Source organism: Marmota marmota, unplaced genomic scaffold, assembly GCF_001458135.2.
Source record: "Marmota marmota marmota unplaced genomic scaffold, marMar, whole genome shotgun sequence".
NCBI lineage: Eukaryota > Metazoa > Chordata > Mammalia > Rodentia > Sciuridae > Marmota > Marmota marmota.
Genome location: NW_026000223.1, coordinates 434822 through 452178, shown reverse-complemented (window position 1 = coordinate 452178; position 17357 = coordinate 434822). Strand labels below are relative to the sequence as shown.

Genomic DNA, 17357 nt, shown 5'->3' with positions numbered 1-17357 from the left:
TGAATTTCAAACCACTCAAGCAATTGCCAAAACTGTTCTTTTCCAAATGAGAAATTCTCAAAATTGTTGGAACCTGAGGGCATATGAGGGATCTTTCAGAGTGGACATGACCTGGCCTGTCAGTGATCTCTGGAACCTTGTGTGCCAGTTCAGCTCTGGCCAGAACCTGGACTAACACATGTGCAGGCAAAACAGTTCTCACAATGCCAAAGAGTTTGTGTTCTAATATGACCAAATAAAGACACAACCAACATCCCAGACATACAATTCCACTGTGCCAAAGCTTCTTAATCACTCTTCCAAATGATGACATCTAAGTTACTGTGATTTATTTGGATCTTAGTGGAAGAATTTCCAAATAATATAAATCAAATAGAATTTTAAAAATTTCATCAGAAATCTAAAAGACCACATATGTAGATACTAATAAAATACCCATGATTTAAAAAAAAAAAAAATCTTTTTAGTGTGTTTAACACCATAAACCACACACAATACTCTCCTCCCCCAACCAAAATTATATCAAAGGTACTATAAAAGATTAAAATGGATCCTTAACCTTAAATCTTGCCCTGGTGTGGTGGTGTATATCTATAATTCCAGCAATTTGAGAGACTGAGGCAGGAGGATTGAAAAGTTTGATGTCAGTCTCAGCATTTTTAAAAAGGCCTGGGAATGTAGGTAAATGGTAAACCACACCTGGGTTCAATCCCCAGTACCATGAAGAAAAAAATTTTAATAGTTTTCCCTTTTCACACTGTGCAAATATAAGCAGAGCTTGGACAAATGACCCACAATCTTCAGATGACCCTTTAAGGTTAGTATAAAAATCATGTTTTGCCACAACTTAATCTTCACTGCAGAGTATTACCATTCATCAAAAATTTTCAATTTTATTTGCAATGTCATCTTTGATGACAAAAGACATTAAAAAAGAGAACATCAAATAAATACACAAAGACATACATCTTGTTTTAGAAATGCACTAAGAAACAAAACAAAATCACCGTTTTTCTAGTCTCACAATCAGCACTGCTAGCATGCATCAGTTTCTACCAACTACATCAAAATAAAATTGCCAAGGCGTTGGTCTTTCACTATTCCATACACCATCAATTCCCTGGGCTCTACTGGGTAAGTTGTAACAATGCACCTTTGGAATAAAAGACTTTTAATAGTTAATTTTTGCTTCCAAAAAAGGCACTATTCTCCATCTAAAAGCCCATATTAAACTCTACTTCTCCAAGGAAGCTTCCCATTGTTCCACTTCTTTCTTTCCCTATTTCTCCTCTGAATCTCACTGCACTGAGTGAGCAAATCTGTTATGACTTAACCCTGTTCTTTAATTGCTTTACAGGCTTTAGTTAACTCCTTTCCAATTAAATTAGAAATTCCTTCAGATCAGGAAGTGTATCCTATTCACATAATATTATAACTTTGGATTAGGGACCTAGTTTTAGGTATCTAAGTTTCTTGTGAATCTGACATTTACAGATGATACACTAATCATGATTTATGTATGTGAATAATATATTTAGCGATATGTAAGACAGTAGTACCCTAAAGAATCTGATAATTCATCTTTTTAGTCTTATGAATTAATCTCATCCTAAATTAGCAGTCAACATAATTTGTTTCCAAGAGCCAGCTACCTTCTATAAAATGCAGAAAGAATGACATATGAGATATTTAATTACAAGGAAAAGGAGGCATGAATCTCTAAATAAAGGCAATAATAATCTCTGTGGTTAAAGCACATAAAATAATTAAATGTGAACAAAAGTAGTTGTGGGATAAGAGATGTCAAATCACATACATAATCCCTCCCGATGATCCCCCACACAAATACACCCTCATGTATTCCATGTTTCACCATTTCTTTTAGATCTTATTTCCTTGACATGTAGAATGTGCTTTAACATTTGCCATCTTCAAAGAAACAACAACAATAACAACAAAAGCATGAAATAAATTAATTGAGTATCTTTAAGTTGTGGACAGGCAACATTATGCAATATTTAGTTGTACACATTTCCATTTTTCAATAGTCAACTAATAATCCTGAGTTGCCTCTTTATTACTCCTTGGGGCTTAGGGTGATATATGTTGAAGAAAATATGGTGAGGTCAAAAAGAAAAAAGAAAGAAAGAAGAAAATAATTAGAAAAGTAATATTCCAGAGGAAAGAGCACATAACTGCAAGAATTTTCTAGATGTCTGCTAAAACACAGATTGCTGGGACTCTAACCCAGAAATTCTGATCAGTGGATTTGGGGATGAAACTTAGGAATCTAAATTTTCTTTTTTGGGGGGGAGGGGTGAGGAGTAATCAGGGATTGAACCCAGGGGTGCTCAACCACTGAACCATGTCCCCAGCCCTATTTATTATTTATTTATTTAGATATTTATTTTTTAGTTGTAGTTGGACACAATACCTTTATTTTATTTGCTTATTTTTTATGTGGTACTTAGGATCGAACCCAGGGCCTCACACGTGCTAGGTGAGCATTCTACCACCCAGCCTCCCTCCCCAGCCCTTTTTATTTTAAGACAGGGTTTTGCTAAATTGCTTAGGGTCTTGTTAAGGAGTCAATTTTTTTAACAAGCACCAAAGATGTTTTTCTTGACCAGGCACATTTGGGAAAACATTGATATAACACATGACTAAAAATTCAGAAGGGTTTCTAGTTTAAAAAGAACATACAAGCAACATTCATTTATACCTATTCCCACTGGGATTAAGTTTTGGTCCCGGAAAATTCCTTACTTCCAAGTGTTACTGGGCCTAGGGAGACACTGCTTCATCTTGGAAGAGGGATCTTTGAGCCAAACCAAGAGTAAATCTTGTATAGGCAGAGAAGAATCAGATCCTTTCATATGAGAAACAAGTTTGCAATTTATGAGGTATTTCGGCAATAACTTAGGTGGAAATCACAAAATCTGTGATACCATGAACTTCCATTATTTTTCTTTACTGAAAACAATGCAATTCAACTATAATTCTTTTGAGACACTCCCTAAATTTCTAAGAAGCTAAGTCTGTCATTTTTTTTTAAGAAAAGTAGAATATCTGAGCAGCAGATTCACAAACCAAAGGAAATGATTAATGAAAGCTTACTACTTGTAAAGAGCTGCAATTTGTTCAAACTTGAGTGCACAATCATCATACAGAATTTTATAAACATTAGATTCAGTAGATCTACTGGGGCCTGAAATTCTGTAATTGTAACTAGCTGCCAGGTCCATATAGCATGCTAGCAAGATTATACATGAGTAGTTGACTGAACTTTAATGTGCATGAAGATCATGGGGAATATACAATGGTTATTCAAAATGAAGACAGATTACTAATAAAGCTTAACACCTAATTCTTGCGAACTTTCAGGAAAGGAAGACACTTGTACTAAGTAACCATACTTCAAGGCAGTTTATTTTGCTGATATGTAAATGGTTCTATGGTAAAGCTAGCTGTCTTGGTATATGCTATGTAGTACACACGACTATAAAAAACTCAATAGTTTGCAGGAACTTGAGGCTTAAGGACCACTTGGCATTCTTCCCCACCTAGGCTATAATCATACAGGCCAAAGATAGCAGAATTAGAGATATTACAAACCAAAAGAAATGAGAGAAAGCTCATTCCTATGTACTAACAGTATTTTTTTTTAATCTTGGAGTAGGTAGAGGTGGGGAAGCTAATAAATACAGTTATGATGATCATGTGCATCTAGTATGCCGATAAAATGCCAGCAAGGAATGCCTAACTCCTACCTAGTGATTCTCAACCTCTTCTTCCCATCACATCTAGCAAATTTTGCTAATTACAATTTGGATGCCTTCTCATAACTGGTAACACACAGTACAATCATCTCTGTACATCAGTCATTCCTTCCCTCCAGTTCTCTCATAGCCTGGACTTTAAGAACCCTGGTTTTTGGTCACCATTGACTTTCCTCAATATACACATATTTTTCATAACTAAACACTAATGATGTAAAATGCATTTCTGATCATTGCCTGCCTCTTATTTAAGTTTAATGGTCCGTGAACCTTGTGCAATACATCTTATATTGATCTTAGAAATGTGGAGGCATCTTGAAAAACAGAAAGGTAGAGTAATACAGAGGAAAAGCATTTGACAAGGAATTTTGAATCCTATGTTCTAGTTTAATGATGTTTATCTGCCATTTCCATAAAAACTACCATTTATGGAAATGTCACCTTTCTGAGCATGCTTGAAATACTATGACTAATATAATAATGGAAAAAGAAACAAGCTAATGACAATTCCTGGAATAATACTATTATTGCTGACTGTTCACCATTCTCTAGAAGATGAGAAAGGTCTGTACAATTTGCAATTTATTTTTTAAAAAATGGGTTCAATGTCTACATAAATAAAATATGCCTGTGCGAATATCTCCAGTTTCTCACTTGTTCTCAATTCTTAGCAGTGTATCCATCACAAACAGATTGTTTCCTGCTGGGATACATCAGTAAGATGGCAGTTTTCCCTGAAAGACACTAGCCCTATTTACACTTCTAGAGCCTGAAATAATGTGAGGTATTCCAAAGAGAAAACTGTTTGAAAGAAGAAAGATAATAATCTTTATCAAAATCTCAACTCAGTTCCTGTGTAAAACATTCTGGTTTTGCTTGACAGACAATCTTCACATGACCTATATCAAAACATCCACTAAATAATGAAAGACAACTCAGTCCTGCCTAGTCAGCAAAGCCCCATGTGAATACAGACCTGTGTCAATGGCTGAAGTAATTCCTGATAAACATCATTTTATACATGAAGTTTATTATAAAAGGAACAAGTTAAGGACAGGACATATTTTAAAGATCTTTTGTTTGGGGAAGTATTAAAAAGAAATCTTCTGAGTCCAAGGGCATTGGGATGCTAAGTGTGAATCTAAAGACTTCAAGAAACCTGGGTTCCTCAAGTGTGAAATGCTACTTCTGCTATAAAGTCATATAAAGAAAGGAAATGCTGTTCTGCTGTGGCACCTAGTGCCTGTGCAAGACCCAAGGCTGGGTATACAAATAATTGATTAGTCTACCTCCAGGGTATTTAAAGCAGTTTTTTTTTTTTTTTTTTTTTTTAATGTTAAGAAATGCTTTCAGGCAATCGGAAATCAAATAAAACCAAATAAACTAACTGCTACATTTACCTGTGTTGTCATTCAAGACTGTGCCAGCTGTTAAAATTCTTTTTTTTTTCATAGTCATGCCATTCCAGAAGTATTACGCAGCATTTTATGTGACAACTTTTACCTCTTCAAGTATTATGACATTCGCTCACCACTCCGGGGCTCCCAGTCAACAACAAAGGTGTGGGCATGTAAGATGTTCTGCTTGTACTTCCAGACCCTTACCAGAAATGGAATAACACTATTATTCCATGGTGTGCCCTCCTTCCTTCTCAAAGTCCAATTCTGGGTACGAAGAGTAAAAGCAGAGGTGAGATTAAAATCATCCAGTGTTTCTACCAGGCTGAAACTACCTGGCAGGAAATATCAAGCCCAAAGAAGTCCATCCACAAGTCTATTTCATGCTGAATTGTTTAATTATTAATTATTGGGAACTACCTTGCAAATGATTACTTATTCTACCTCCAGGGCTTTTAAAGCAGTCAGTCTACTTTTAAACAAATAAGCTGGCTAGTCACTGTGCTCCTTGATTTAAAACTGTCTAGATGTGGCAATCTAAATTTTCCTCCATCTTCCCATCCTTTCGTTTTAAGAGGCAAATTATTTGGGAGAAGGAAACCATGTATTATTTTATTTTGATGTAGCAACCTGTATTTCATCTGTGTTCCCCAGTAACACCTCTACTTGTTTAAAAGAAAGATAAACTATTCTTTAAAAAGGGTTGGAGCCCTGTTTCTAAATAGGACATCTTAGCTGACTTGAAATGTAACTAAAAGTAAATTGTAATTTTTCACGATTTTCTGTTGAAACCAAATCCTACCCATAAAACTGTATAATTGGGCACTGAAGGAATCCTTTCTAAAACATGGAAAAATACTCTCTCAAAGACAAAATATCTAACAGACCAAGAAAAGCAGAAAATTTAGAGTCTGGCCTCAAGTATCATTTGAGCAGTGATGCTCCTCCAGCCAATCACCACAAGGCCAAACTTCCCTGTGTGAGGTAGAGGTGACAGAGCTTGCTTCAGTCTCCATGCAAAAGGAGGCAGTGAGAAGAGGACCATTTTGAAAACTAAAAGCTGAAGGGGAGAAGGGGGACATTATTGAATTTGCTTCAAGATATCAGAATAGGGGACACTAAGGCAGAAAAGGAAGATCATGTTCATTTCCTTGTATTTAATGTCTAAATTCATGCTTTAAGAGCACTGAAAGTTTTTTATTTTCTGTTTTCCATGGCAAACTGTTCAAAAAAAGCTTGAGAAAGTAGGCTTTGCACTGTCCTCATTACTGCAGAAATTTCCTATAATTCTACAGCATCGCCAGCAATAAAATGCAATGCACAACCCCCCCTCCCAAATTTCTAAGTCTGTGTTCAATTCTACTCCACGGACTGGGCAGGCAAGCTAGCCAAAATGACAAAAGAAACATCCCAGGGGCACAGTTTTCACTCTTTGATAAAGCAGATATAGAGAAGAAATGAACAGTATATACAGGTTAAAAATAGTACCAAGCATTTTATTACATAACTTATTTAATTCTAACTCAAACTAGGTAAACTAGGTTCTATTTCTGTTCCTATTTTATAGATGAGGAAACTGGGATTCATAAAGTTCAAGGTAACTAAACTAGAAAGTGACAGAGCCAAGATCTGAACCTTGAACAAGACCTGACTCATGAATCCAAGGTCTCACCCACTGCACACATTTTTACCCACTACCCTCTATATACTTTTTCAAGTTCCTACAAAGGTCTATGAGCCACTCTTTTATGTGTACTGAAAAGTCTATAGTATTTGATTTTTTAAAAAAGACATCTTGACTTCAATTTGAGAGGCAACACAGTCAAGGAGGGGACAAAATCAAAAGGAGAATGGTGTTAAGACTAGTACTGAAAACAAATGGGAGAGCTGATCCTCAAGTTAATATAAAGAAGGGTGCAAGGCAAATACTGAAAACATGTTATCATGGTTTGGATGTGAGGTGTCTCCCAAAAGCTCACATGTGAGACAATGCAAGAAGGTTCAGAGGAAAAATGACTGGGTTGTAAGAGCCTTAACCCTAATCAGTGATTTAATCCCCTGATAGGGATTAACAGTGGTAACTGAAGTGGTAGGGTGTGGCTGGAGGAGATGGGAATTAGGGAATGGCTTTGGTGTCTATATTTATATCTGAAAAGTGGAATCTCTCTCTCTGCCTCTTGATCACCATGTGAGATGCTTCCCTCTTCCACACTCTTCTGCCATGATGTTCAGCTCATCTCAAGCCTGGTGGAATGGAGCTAAGACCTCTGAAACTGTGAGCCCTCTAATAAACTTTTCCACATCTCTACAGTTGTGCTGGTCTGATCATTTAGTCACAGCAGCAAAAAGGCTGACTAAAATGTGTAATTTTGCAAGCATCTTGGTGTCTTCTACCTTGGTTATGCTGTATATCAAAAAATGTGCAGAAGAGGATTTCATACATGCTAACTGTTGCAAGGCATGTGAAAAATACCAAATGCAATATGTCAGTCAGCTTAATATCTCTGTGACCAGAATATTCAATAAGACTTCCATAGAGGGGGAAAAGTTTATTTGGGGCTCACAGTCAGAGGTTTAGTCCATGGTTGGCCAAGTTCACTGTTCTGGGCCCAATTGAAGCCGAACATCATGGCAGAAGGGCATGGCAGAGGAGTGTTGCTTACTATGGTGATCAGAAAGCAGAGAAAGGCAGGCAAAGCAGTAGCAGGGAAGATGAAACTTTGCAGGACACACCCATGGTAACCCACCTCCTCTAGCTGTGCCCCACTGCCTAGTTATGACTCTGTTAGTCCACTTAAAGAAGGATGGGCTGATTAGGTTACGGCTCTCAAAATTCAATCATTTCACCTCTGAACACTCCTGCATTAACACAGGAACTTTTGGGGGGATACTTCATACAAATATAACATACAGGCTGACTTTTCTAATGCTTAACATACATAGTAAGTTAAATTCTAATTTTCCCAATTAATAGAAAAGAACTATACAAACATTGTCCAGAACTAGAAACCCTATCTAGTGTTATTTTTTTCTATGACCCATTATGAACAGTGGGCACTGTAGTTGTAACTATCTCAAAAATTTGTTTACTTTTCATGTCAGAGCCCTATTACTTCTCTTAGAGAAAATCTAGGAACACAGAAAAGCTACACTGTAGATTGCTACAGAAAGAGGGCAAAGTGGACTAAAAAGTTTTAGAAACCTCCTGTTTATATCACAGAACTTTCCATACTCCATCATCTTGCAAAAGAAATGTAATCAAAAATAAAGTGACTGTTGGGCTGGGGATGTGGCTCAAGCGGTAGCGTGCTTGCCTGGCATGCGTGCGGCCTGGGTTCAATCCTCAGTACCACATACAAACAAAGATGTTGTGTCCGCCTAAAACTAAAAAATAAATATTAAAATTCCCTCTCTCTTTTAAAAAAAAATTAAGTGACTGTTATTGTTTTAAAATCTGCCCCCCCCAAAATACCATACAGCATTTGTTTGGAAATTAGTAGATCTATTAGAGAATTAAGTCTAGGATTCACTACAAAAGGGGTAAAAAAATGACAGATGAAATAACATATACTGACACAATAAACTTCTAAATGTATGTATTTCAATGAAAGTTAGATTGAAAACTTCTTTCTTCCCTTCTCTACTGAATTTTTTTAAACCTTATGTTTTACTTTTGTTGTTGGTGGTGGTGGGGTTTGTTTGTCTTGCAGAGCTGGTGATCAAACCCAGATCCTAGTGCATGGTAGTCATATATGCTCTACCACTTAGCTTCAACCCAAGCCCATTTTACATTTTAAAATTATTATGTACCCTCATAAAGCCTTTCCTAAATTAAGAATTAAGAAATCTCTCTCTCTCTCTCTCTCTCTCTCTCCCCCCACAGGTGGCAAGAATGGAAGAGAATATATTTTAGGGATACCCAAGACTGGAATCCAAATGGAAGTGAGGCTTTTCTTTTGTTGATGAGTAACCACAATTCACAAAACAATACACTTCATATTGCACTTTTCAGCAGAACTGCTCATTTCCCTCAGCATCTATTCTTCCCATTTTTCACTGAAATAAATTTCAGCTGGGCACATTAATTTCCTAACCTCCCTTGCTAGTCAGAACTACATTACTAACTTCTGGCCTATGCTGTGAGAAGAACTGATGCTTGTAAATTCTAGGTTATGCCTTTAGAGGGAGTGTTTCTTCCCTTTTTCCTGTTGTTTGGAACATGAGAGTGGAAAGTGAAGCAGCAATCTTAGACCATAATCTTAGACCACCTGTTGAAGATAGCAGAACATCAAAATACAAAGTCCCCAATGAAGTTCCTCATCATACTGACCATAGATAACTTTTCCAAGTTGAGAGAGAAATAAAATGTCTTAAGTTTAAGCTACATTATTTGGTTTTCTGTTGTTGCAGTCAATTTCATACCACACATATATGTATACTCACCACTAGGAAGTTATTCTAATACTCAACTAAATGTAATCTCATTTCAAAGCTAAGCTTATTTTAAGTGATGACTGAAAAATTAATCTATCTGTATTGAGCCTTAAAATAAAAAACAGTATAGGTCATCTCAGTTTCTTTCTTTACTTCCTTGGATTTTTTAGTTAACAGTCTAAAATAGAACAGCCTCACCCTTACTGATTGCTGCCCCCACCCAATTCATTCTTGTTAAATGAGCAGAATGTAGGATTTTAAATACTGTGAGACAATTAAAAATAAAAATGTACTAAATGACCATAGCTATTTCACTGATTAAACACAATAAAGAGAAAGTGAACTAGAAGGTATCTATGAATATAAAAAAACTATAAAATAAATAATCCCTTAAAAATATCCTGTTTGTGTAACATGAAGCAATGAAGATAAATTTATGCAAAGAAACAAGGCTTACTTCAAGAAGATGACTTATAGTAATTTTGATTTAACAGTCCAAGTTGTTTTTAGTGAACCGTTCTGGTATACTGAAAAGAGCTCACTCTGTCTTTTGCTGAGTCCTCACATAAATATATTTATGGACAGATTACAGATAATTGATAAACTGGCACAAGGCACATACCTGTAATCCCAGTAACTTGGGAGGCTGAGGCAGGAGGGTTGCAAGTTTGGGGTTAACTTCAACAACTTAGCTGAGACTGTCTCAAAATAGAAAAGTGGGGAGTGGGAAGCTGGGGATATAGCTCAGAATACCTTGGCTTCAATTCCTAGTAGGGGTGGGAGGGGTAAGAGGTAATTGATAAATGGCAGGGAGAAAAAAGAAAAATATAAAAACTCCAAGATCAGCTCTCCTTCTGTGGAGAATTAACTTTTAGGAACTAATGCACTACTAGTTTATGGATAAAGTAGAATACGTACTTCTTCAGGGAATAAATATTTAAAAAACAATAATGATGTGCTACTATTCTAAGTTGTCTCATATATTTGGCTAGTTTGGTCAATGTACCTATTTCTTGGATACATGAGGACAATAAGATTTCCCTTAAAATTTTGACTTTTCATAGACTATGTTTCTAGTACCTGGTGAATCTTTTCAAAAGCATATATTCTTTTCAGACATGCCCACATTCTTCTCTCTTAGTTAGGCTTTGGGTAAATTATATGTATTAAGTGGAAAATGAAAATGAAAATAAAGGCATCTATAAGAATTACAATGTATTTTCTAAGGGTCATAGGATAAAACATACCAGATTACTATAATGCCAGTCAGGCCAATCATAATATGGCTATGAGTTTACACAAAACACAAACCCTGTAGTCCTAAATTCAGGAGGCTCCTCTCCTTGGTATAGAACAAAGATATTTTAGGAGCAATTAAGTTGCTTAAAACTTAAGAATTTTCTACAAAGTCAGATGCTCCAGAATTGATTCACTGACAGCAAAGCTCAGCCAAAGATTAAGGTACACAAGGGGCTTTGTATTTTTAAGTGTGCTTAAGAACAGAGGTAAATCAAGGCAGAAATCACAAGTCACAACAGAAAAATAATTAGAAATTATTTCAAATCTTTCAAATAAACATTATCTTAAAAAATTGTTTTTTGAGGAGCCATCTGTTTGGCTAGGCAGGGTGGAACACAGAACTATGTTTTCTCATTTGGAAAAAGGGTAGGTGAAAAACAAATGAAATAGAACCCTGAAAAAAAACACAGGGAGTGCCCCCCCCCATGTTCACTTTAAGTCACAATGATTAAATTACTGTTTTAAAGACAAGCTAAAAGTAATAAAGTATAGAAAGAATTTGGTTTTGTACATATTAAGATATTATACTTAACCATATTCCAAATGTTTTAGGACTCTTTACCTCTAATACACAATTCCTAAATCCGAAAGCCTAAAGTTGCCCGTTTGGGGTGAGGGAGAGGAGTGTGTAAACTCACTAGGTAGCAAAAAGTGGCCTAAATTGATATGAAATTATTCTTTAAATTTATCCCCCATAGTGTAAAGATTCATGTTTCAATGCAGAAATACTGTGCTTAATCACTAGGTACTTAGACCTGTTATCTGTGGACTATGTACTCTTGTCTATTAAAATATGAATGTTTCTGAAGTAAATATATCCAAGAATTTTAGATTAAAAAGCAGTGGACCTTTATCAATTAAACTGCCTACACCATTACTCTATTAGGAACTACTTCTCAAAGGAGGAAACCAAGGGTTAGAAACCTATCCAAGGTGAAAACAGTTACATACCTGTGTCCCTAACCATTACACTATATGCAGACTTTTTTTCTTCCTACACCATTCAGAAAAATGAGGCTTTTTTGCTTTTTAGCAATGATTACCATAATTATTAATGCAATTAATACAATTAAAGAAACTGGGAAAAAAACTAACTTAGGCTTTAGAGAAAAGAAAGTATTATATTTTAAGGGAAAATAGATTTGAGAAACCCTCATTCCAATATTTTACTAGTAAGCATTATCCATGCAGCACATTGCTCCAAATTAGGATTGTCTCAAAGGTACAGAATTTGAAATGACTCTTGTCAAAGCGGGTTTTGGTACTAACGAACCACTGACAGGGGTGCGGCCAAGAACGTTTAAATACACGCTTTTTTTTTTTTATATATATATAACTTCTATTACTACAAGTGGGTATTTGAGGGGAGTCTTTTTTATTTTTTAATTTTTATTTATTTTTAAAATTTTTTAGTTGTAGGCGAACACAATACATTGATTTATTTTATTTTTACGTGGTGCTGAGGATCGAACCCAGTGTCTCCCACGGGCTAGACAAGCTTTCTACCACTGAGCTACAGCCAAAGTCCCAGGGGAGTCATTTTTAACAACAAAGCTTTAAAAAAAACATCATGGTGAGAAAACAAAAAGTAATGATAGGCGACATCACACTACCAGGAGGAGATAATCGCCAAGTCTATTGGAAGCCTCAGTTCAGTCACTAGTATCACCCAAAACGCCACCCTCTAACCTTTCCCCAACCAGCTGGTGAAGGTTTAAAGGAGCCTTACAAGTGTTCTGGATTTTGATACCCGCCCAAGGCAGAGACTCGGGCCCAGCCCGTGATCCAATATTTCACCACAATGGCTGCCTCCTCGGAGCGCGCGATCGGAAGTGCGACTGCGCCCCTGACCCAGTTTCCGGCCGCGCTGAAGGCAGCGTAGCCGACATCCGCCAGCGGAAGGGAAAAAAACAGAGCCCAAGAGGGCTGTAAGAGACGAGGCCCCACGGTGAGCAAAACAGGAAGCATTCCAGGAAGACTGCGGGGGTAGGGGTTGTAATGGGAAAGCCTGTGACTGACTGCGAAAGTTTACACGAACACCAGGCGCCTTCTTGGAGCTGCCACGGTGGAGGAGCTGGGATGCAGAAATGGGAATTGAGGAAACCCAGGAATGGTGTGCTGCAACACGGAGAGCAAGGGTAGAAATAGAATACGACCTGAAGAGGTGGATTGATAACAAATGGTGGTGTAAGGAATACGAAATGCTTTATTTCATTTTGACTTTATACTGCCTGCATCACCAGAGAGAACATTTGGTATACAAAAGGTCCAAAAAACCTTGTTTAAAATTGTTATTCAGCCACTTAGGGCCAGAAATTTCCCATTTCAAGTTTATGATAGTCTCGAAAATATGTTGTCTAGAGGAAGCAGATTATAAAAGACTTTCCTAATATTCGAGACTATGTGAACAAGAAAACTAATGACAGGTACGTCGAACTTCCAAAACAGATTTTTTTTTTTCCTGAAATTTTTGTGGCTCATTTTTCAGATGTAACAGGAAGGAAATACTGTAACAGAAAGGAAGTTAAGCAATATGAGGGAAAAAGTGAATCACTGAAGATGGCTGAAGAAATCCACCACCTTATCCATCTTCTTTGACTGTACAGTCTCTGGAGCATATTCATTAATGGGCAAAAAATATCACAGTGTATTGTACACCTGTTATTTGTAAATTCTTAAGACATGAATAATGCTTTCTCCAAAATCTGTTACTGAGCTTTTTTTCCTATCAGTTGTCAAGTGTGGAATCTGCAGCTTTTGCTACAATAATGCACCACCACTTTTTTTACCTAAGTTAAAAATACCCATGCAGACTCTACTGAAAATCAAGAATAAATACTGTTATTCTACAGATCAGATAAAGTTCCGAAATAGTGTTAAAAAATCAAGGAGAAAAATTTTAATCTCCACCTTTGTAGGCTGCCCACATATATCATATTGGACACCCTTAGATACTCAAAAAATTATTTGATCATTATGATTAGTGTTGAAACTGACAGTTATGGTTACTATTTTTAAAAAAAGAAAACCCAAAATAATCAATGTTGGGAAATGTGAAAGTGAAAATGTTGGAACCCTATGCACTGTTGGATGGGAATACAAAACGGTGTAGCTGCTATGTAAGACAATGGTGGTTCCTAAAAAATTAGAAACAATTACCAAATGACCAGCAATCTTCTGAATATATATGGAAAATAAGTGAAAGCATGATCTCAACATCAATGTTGATAGCAGCATTATTCACAATAGGCAGGAGGTGGAAACAACCCCGGTGTCCATCCAACAGTTGAATGGACAAATGCAATGGACTATTATTCAGCCTTAGAAAGGTACACACTACAACATAGTTGAACCTCAAGGATATTAAGATAATTTAAGTTGGTAACAAGCATACTGTATGATTCCATTTAATATGAGGTATCTAATCAGATGGGTAGAAACAATAAGTTGAATGTTGGAGGTGGGTAATTTGTTATTTAATACATATATTTGCTATTTTGCAAGATATAAAAGTCTGGAGATTTGTTGCATAACAATGTGAATATACTTAACACTACTGAACTATACACTCAAAAATAGTAAAAATGATAAATCATGTTATGTGTTTTTACCACAAAAATTTTTTTTTAGCAAGTACATAAGTAAACTGACTCTAAGGAAGAACTTTTTCTTCTAATTTTCAGAAAAATGGACATTCGGGACACCAAGATAGTTTCTTACAACATTCCTTTCTTTAGATATTTACTACAAAGTCAGCCTATTAAAGGTTCTCTTAGGGGCTCCAGGGTCCCTTGTAAATCATGAATCATTGTCTCCCTACCACTACACTACTCTATGAAAAGACTCTGAAAGAAAAAAGATTTTATTTTATGAACCAACAAAAGCACATTTTTACTGCTTGAAAATTGCCCTTCCATGACTCTTTTAACTCAACTGTTAGATCTACCAAAAAACATGGAAGAGACTACATCCTTTCCTTTTGGCTTTGATTAAATAGTTTTGTTTTCAAATGGACTGATAACTGTTCATGTTAACTAAACTACCACTAGTACTATACACTACAAAGTAAACTTGGATATTTCCTCTCTGCAAATAAACATTTAAATAAGATCATATCTTCTTATTTCTAGATGTGGATATATACATACTTGATGACCCAAATTGTGGCACTGTCAGCCTATTTAATAATAATATTAATTGGGACTGGGGTTGTGGCTCAGTAGCAGAGCACGTGCCTCGAACATGTGAGACACTGGATTTGATCCTCAGCATCACATAAAATAATAAATAAAATAAAGATTAAAAAAAATTATTATTAATGCAAAAGGGGGAAAAATTAAGGTAGAGTAATATCTGTACTTGAAACGCCTCTCCAAGCCTCCTACCCCCACATGTTAGGATAGAAATAAAGATAGTATCACACAAAAAACTTAATTTCAGTTACAGAAGTAAATATAATTAGTACTCCTCTATGCACAGTCAAGATTTTGCTTGAGCAAGTGTTTCCTCAGCCAAGTCTTGAGTTTGGGGTAAATGGCATTTTTGGCTGCTACTGTTTTTCTTACCCCTTACAACAATAACCACCATCAACTTTCTGGTTCTACTTACTGTAGTTTCCTTCACTGCAATGGAAGGACAGAAGGGAAAAATCCACTTAGTTATACTCTATATCTGATAAAGGTTATAATGACCATCCTAAAACTTGGAAAGAAAACAAAGAATAAGACAAGAGTTGGCTCAGTACCTTGACTGACTATGCTATTTATATAACCATGTTGATTAACTCTTATTCTACCAAAAGTCTATCATCGAGGGAAAAGGAAGATAGGAGTGAGTGACAAATAATAAATAGCTGCAATTACATTCCAAGACGAACTTGAATAATAGATAAATCAATTCCTAAGTAAAAAAACAACATAGTTCTTGAAAAAAAACATTTGGAGTTCAATACAAAACTCATCCACAGTAAATTTGTTTTTCCCAATGTCAGGTTCTGATAAAAATCAATTTTGTTTTGACCTATAATCCAACTCTAGGTCAAATTGCTACCCATATCATAACAAGGGAATATAAACATATAAGGTTCATTATTCATTCATTTCCATTCAGGAAATATTTATTAAGTGCTCAAAAGCAAGGATCTCTGTTAGTATAAAAATCCAATCCTGTGAATTCAAAATAATGAATTCTTTTAAAAACAAAAACACAAGCAAATCCTAACAGCATGAAGAATGCAAGGGCATCAATGAGTTGTGGCATACCACCTACCCTAGTCTTGGAGAAGCAGGGAAACAGGTTGATGTGTTGAGAACACTAATATAATCCTAAATGTTAGAGAAACGTGATGGTGCCACCTGTCTAGCATAGAAAGGCTTTGCTGAGTGCACAAAATCCCGTGTGAAGACTGGCAGGGACAAGCTGGCAACTCAAAAGAACAATCAGGTCTGTAAAGGAACAGGAAACAATGAAATATAAAAAGTGGTTGAAGAAAAGTAGAAATGGTTAACGTGAAGAGGGAGAAAAAAAAATCAAGACAGGAGAAATTTGATAGCGCCTTTCAAATATTTTTAGAGCTGCTCTGTAGAAGGAATAGATTAATTATGTAGTCATCCAACAAGGCAGAAGTAGTAGCAACTGTGGAATTCACAGGAAAGTCCTAGGAATGAATAACAATTGAAACTGTCCACAGTAAAATGCACTAGTTTGGAGAATAGAAGGCTACTGGTGCCTATATGTTTAGAGGTTAGGGAGAGTAAAAGGAAGATTTGATTTGAGAAAGAAGCTAAAGTAGTTTATTCTAAGAAAGGACAATTATCTTCAACAGAAAAGGGGGCAGATTATTGGAAATAACTAAATTCCAAATAAGGATTAAAGAAATGTCAGCAAAAGTATTGTTCTCTCCTTCATTTAACCATATTCCCCCAATTTCTATATATCCAATCAGTCCTATTATTGATATGTAAATAATCTAGCCCAAAGTTGTTTTTCTCTGAATTTCAAGATTATTCTTGACTGGAGTCTTACCTAATTTACCACTCCCCTTTCACCCCAAATACTCTGTACATACATTCTCACTAGCTTGTCTCTCAGCTAAGCTCACAGCTTTATCTGTGTATATCAACGTAGTATACATTATCCCACAAGTTATTGACATTAACAGAATTTTAAATTAAAGCAAAGTGCTTTGAACTTATAAATGCCATATCATAAAATATTAGTTACCACAGGAATACAAGATTTATGATTTATGAAAAAGAATTAATCAAGGAACAATGCATCTAGGCAGGCCTCCAGAGTGCATCTGTCCCAATTTAGCACCTGCACAAGTGGTTAAGAACCATTTGGACATGTATCTTCAGAAGTTCATTCCTCAGAAACATGTTTCAGTACTATTTTCGTTTTATACCATTTATGCTGGCACAGATTATAAATTACTTGAAGACAGCGG

At 35.9% G+C, this 17357-nt stretch overlaps 1 protein-coding gene across 1 annotated transcript in view; it reads right to left on the bottom strand.

Moving 5' to 3' along the window:
* The window catches only part of Rbpms (RNA binding protein, mRNA processing factor), a 107476-nt gene extending 90434 nt beyond the window's left edge, over positions 1-17042 (bottom strand). Inside the window, exons 1-2 of the mRNA XM_048792751.1 lie at positions 16985-17042; positions 12639-13027 (exon numbers count right to left, since the gene is read on the bottom strand). Of these exons, the coding sequence (XP_048648708.1) occupies positions 12639-13027; positions 16985-17042 (447 nt within the window). The remainder of the gene's footprint in view (positions 1-12638; positions 13028-16984) is intronic.
* Positions 17043-17357: the final 315 nt, after the last annotated feature.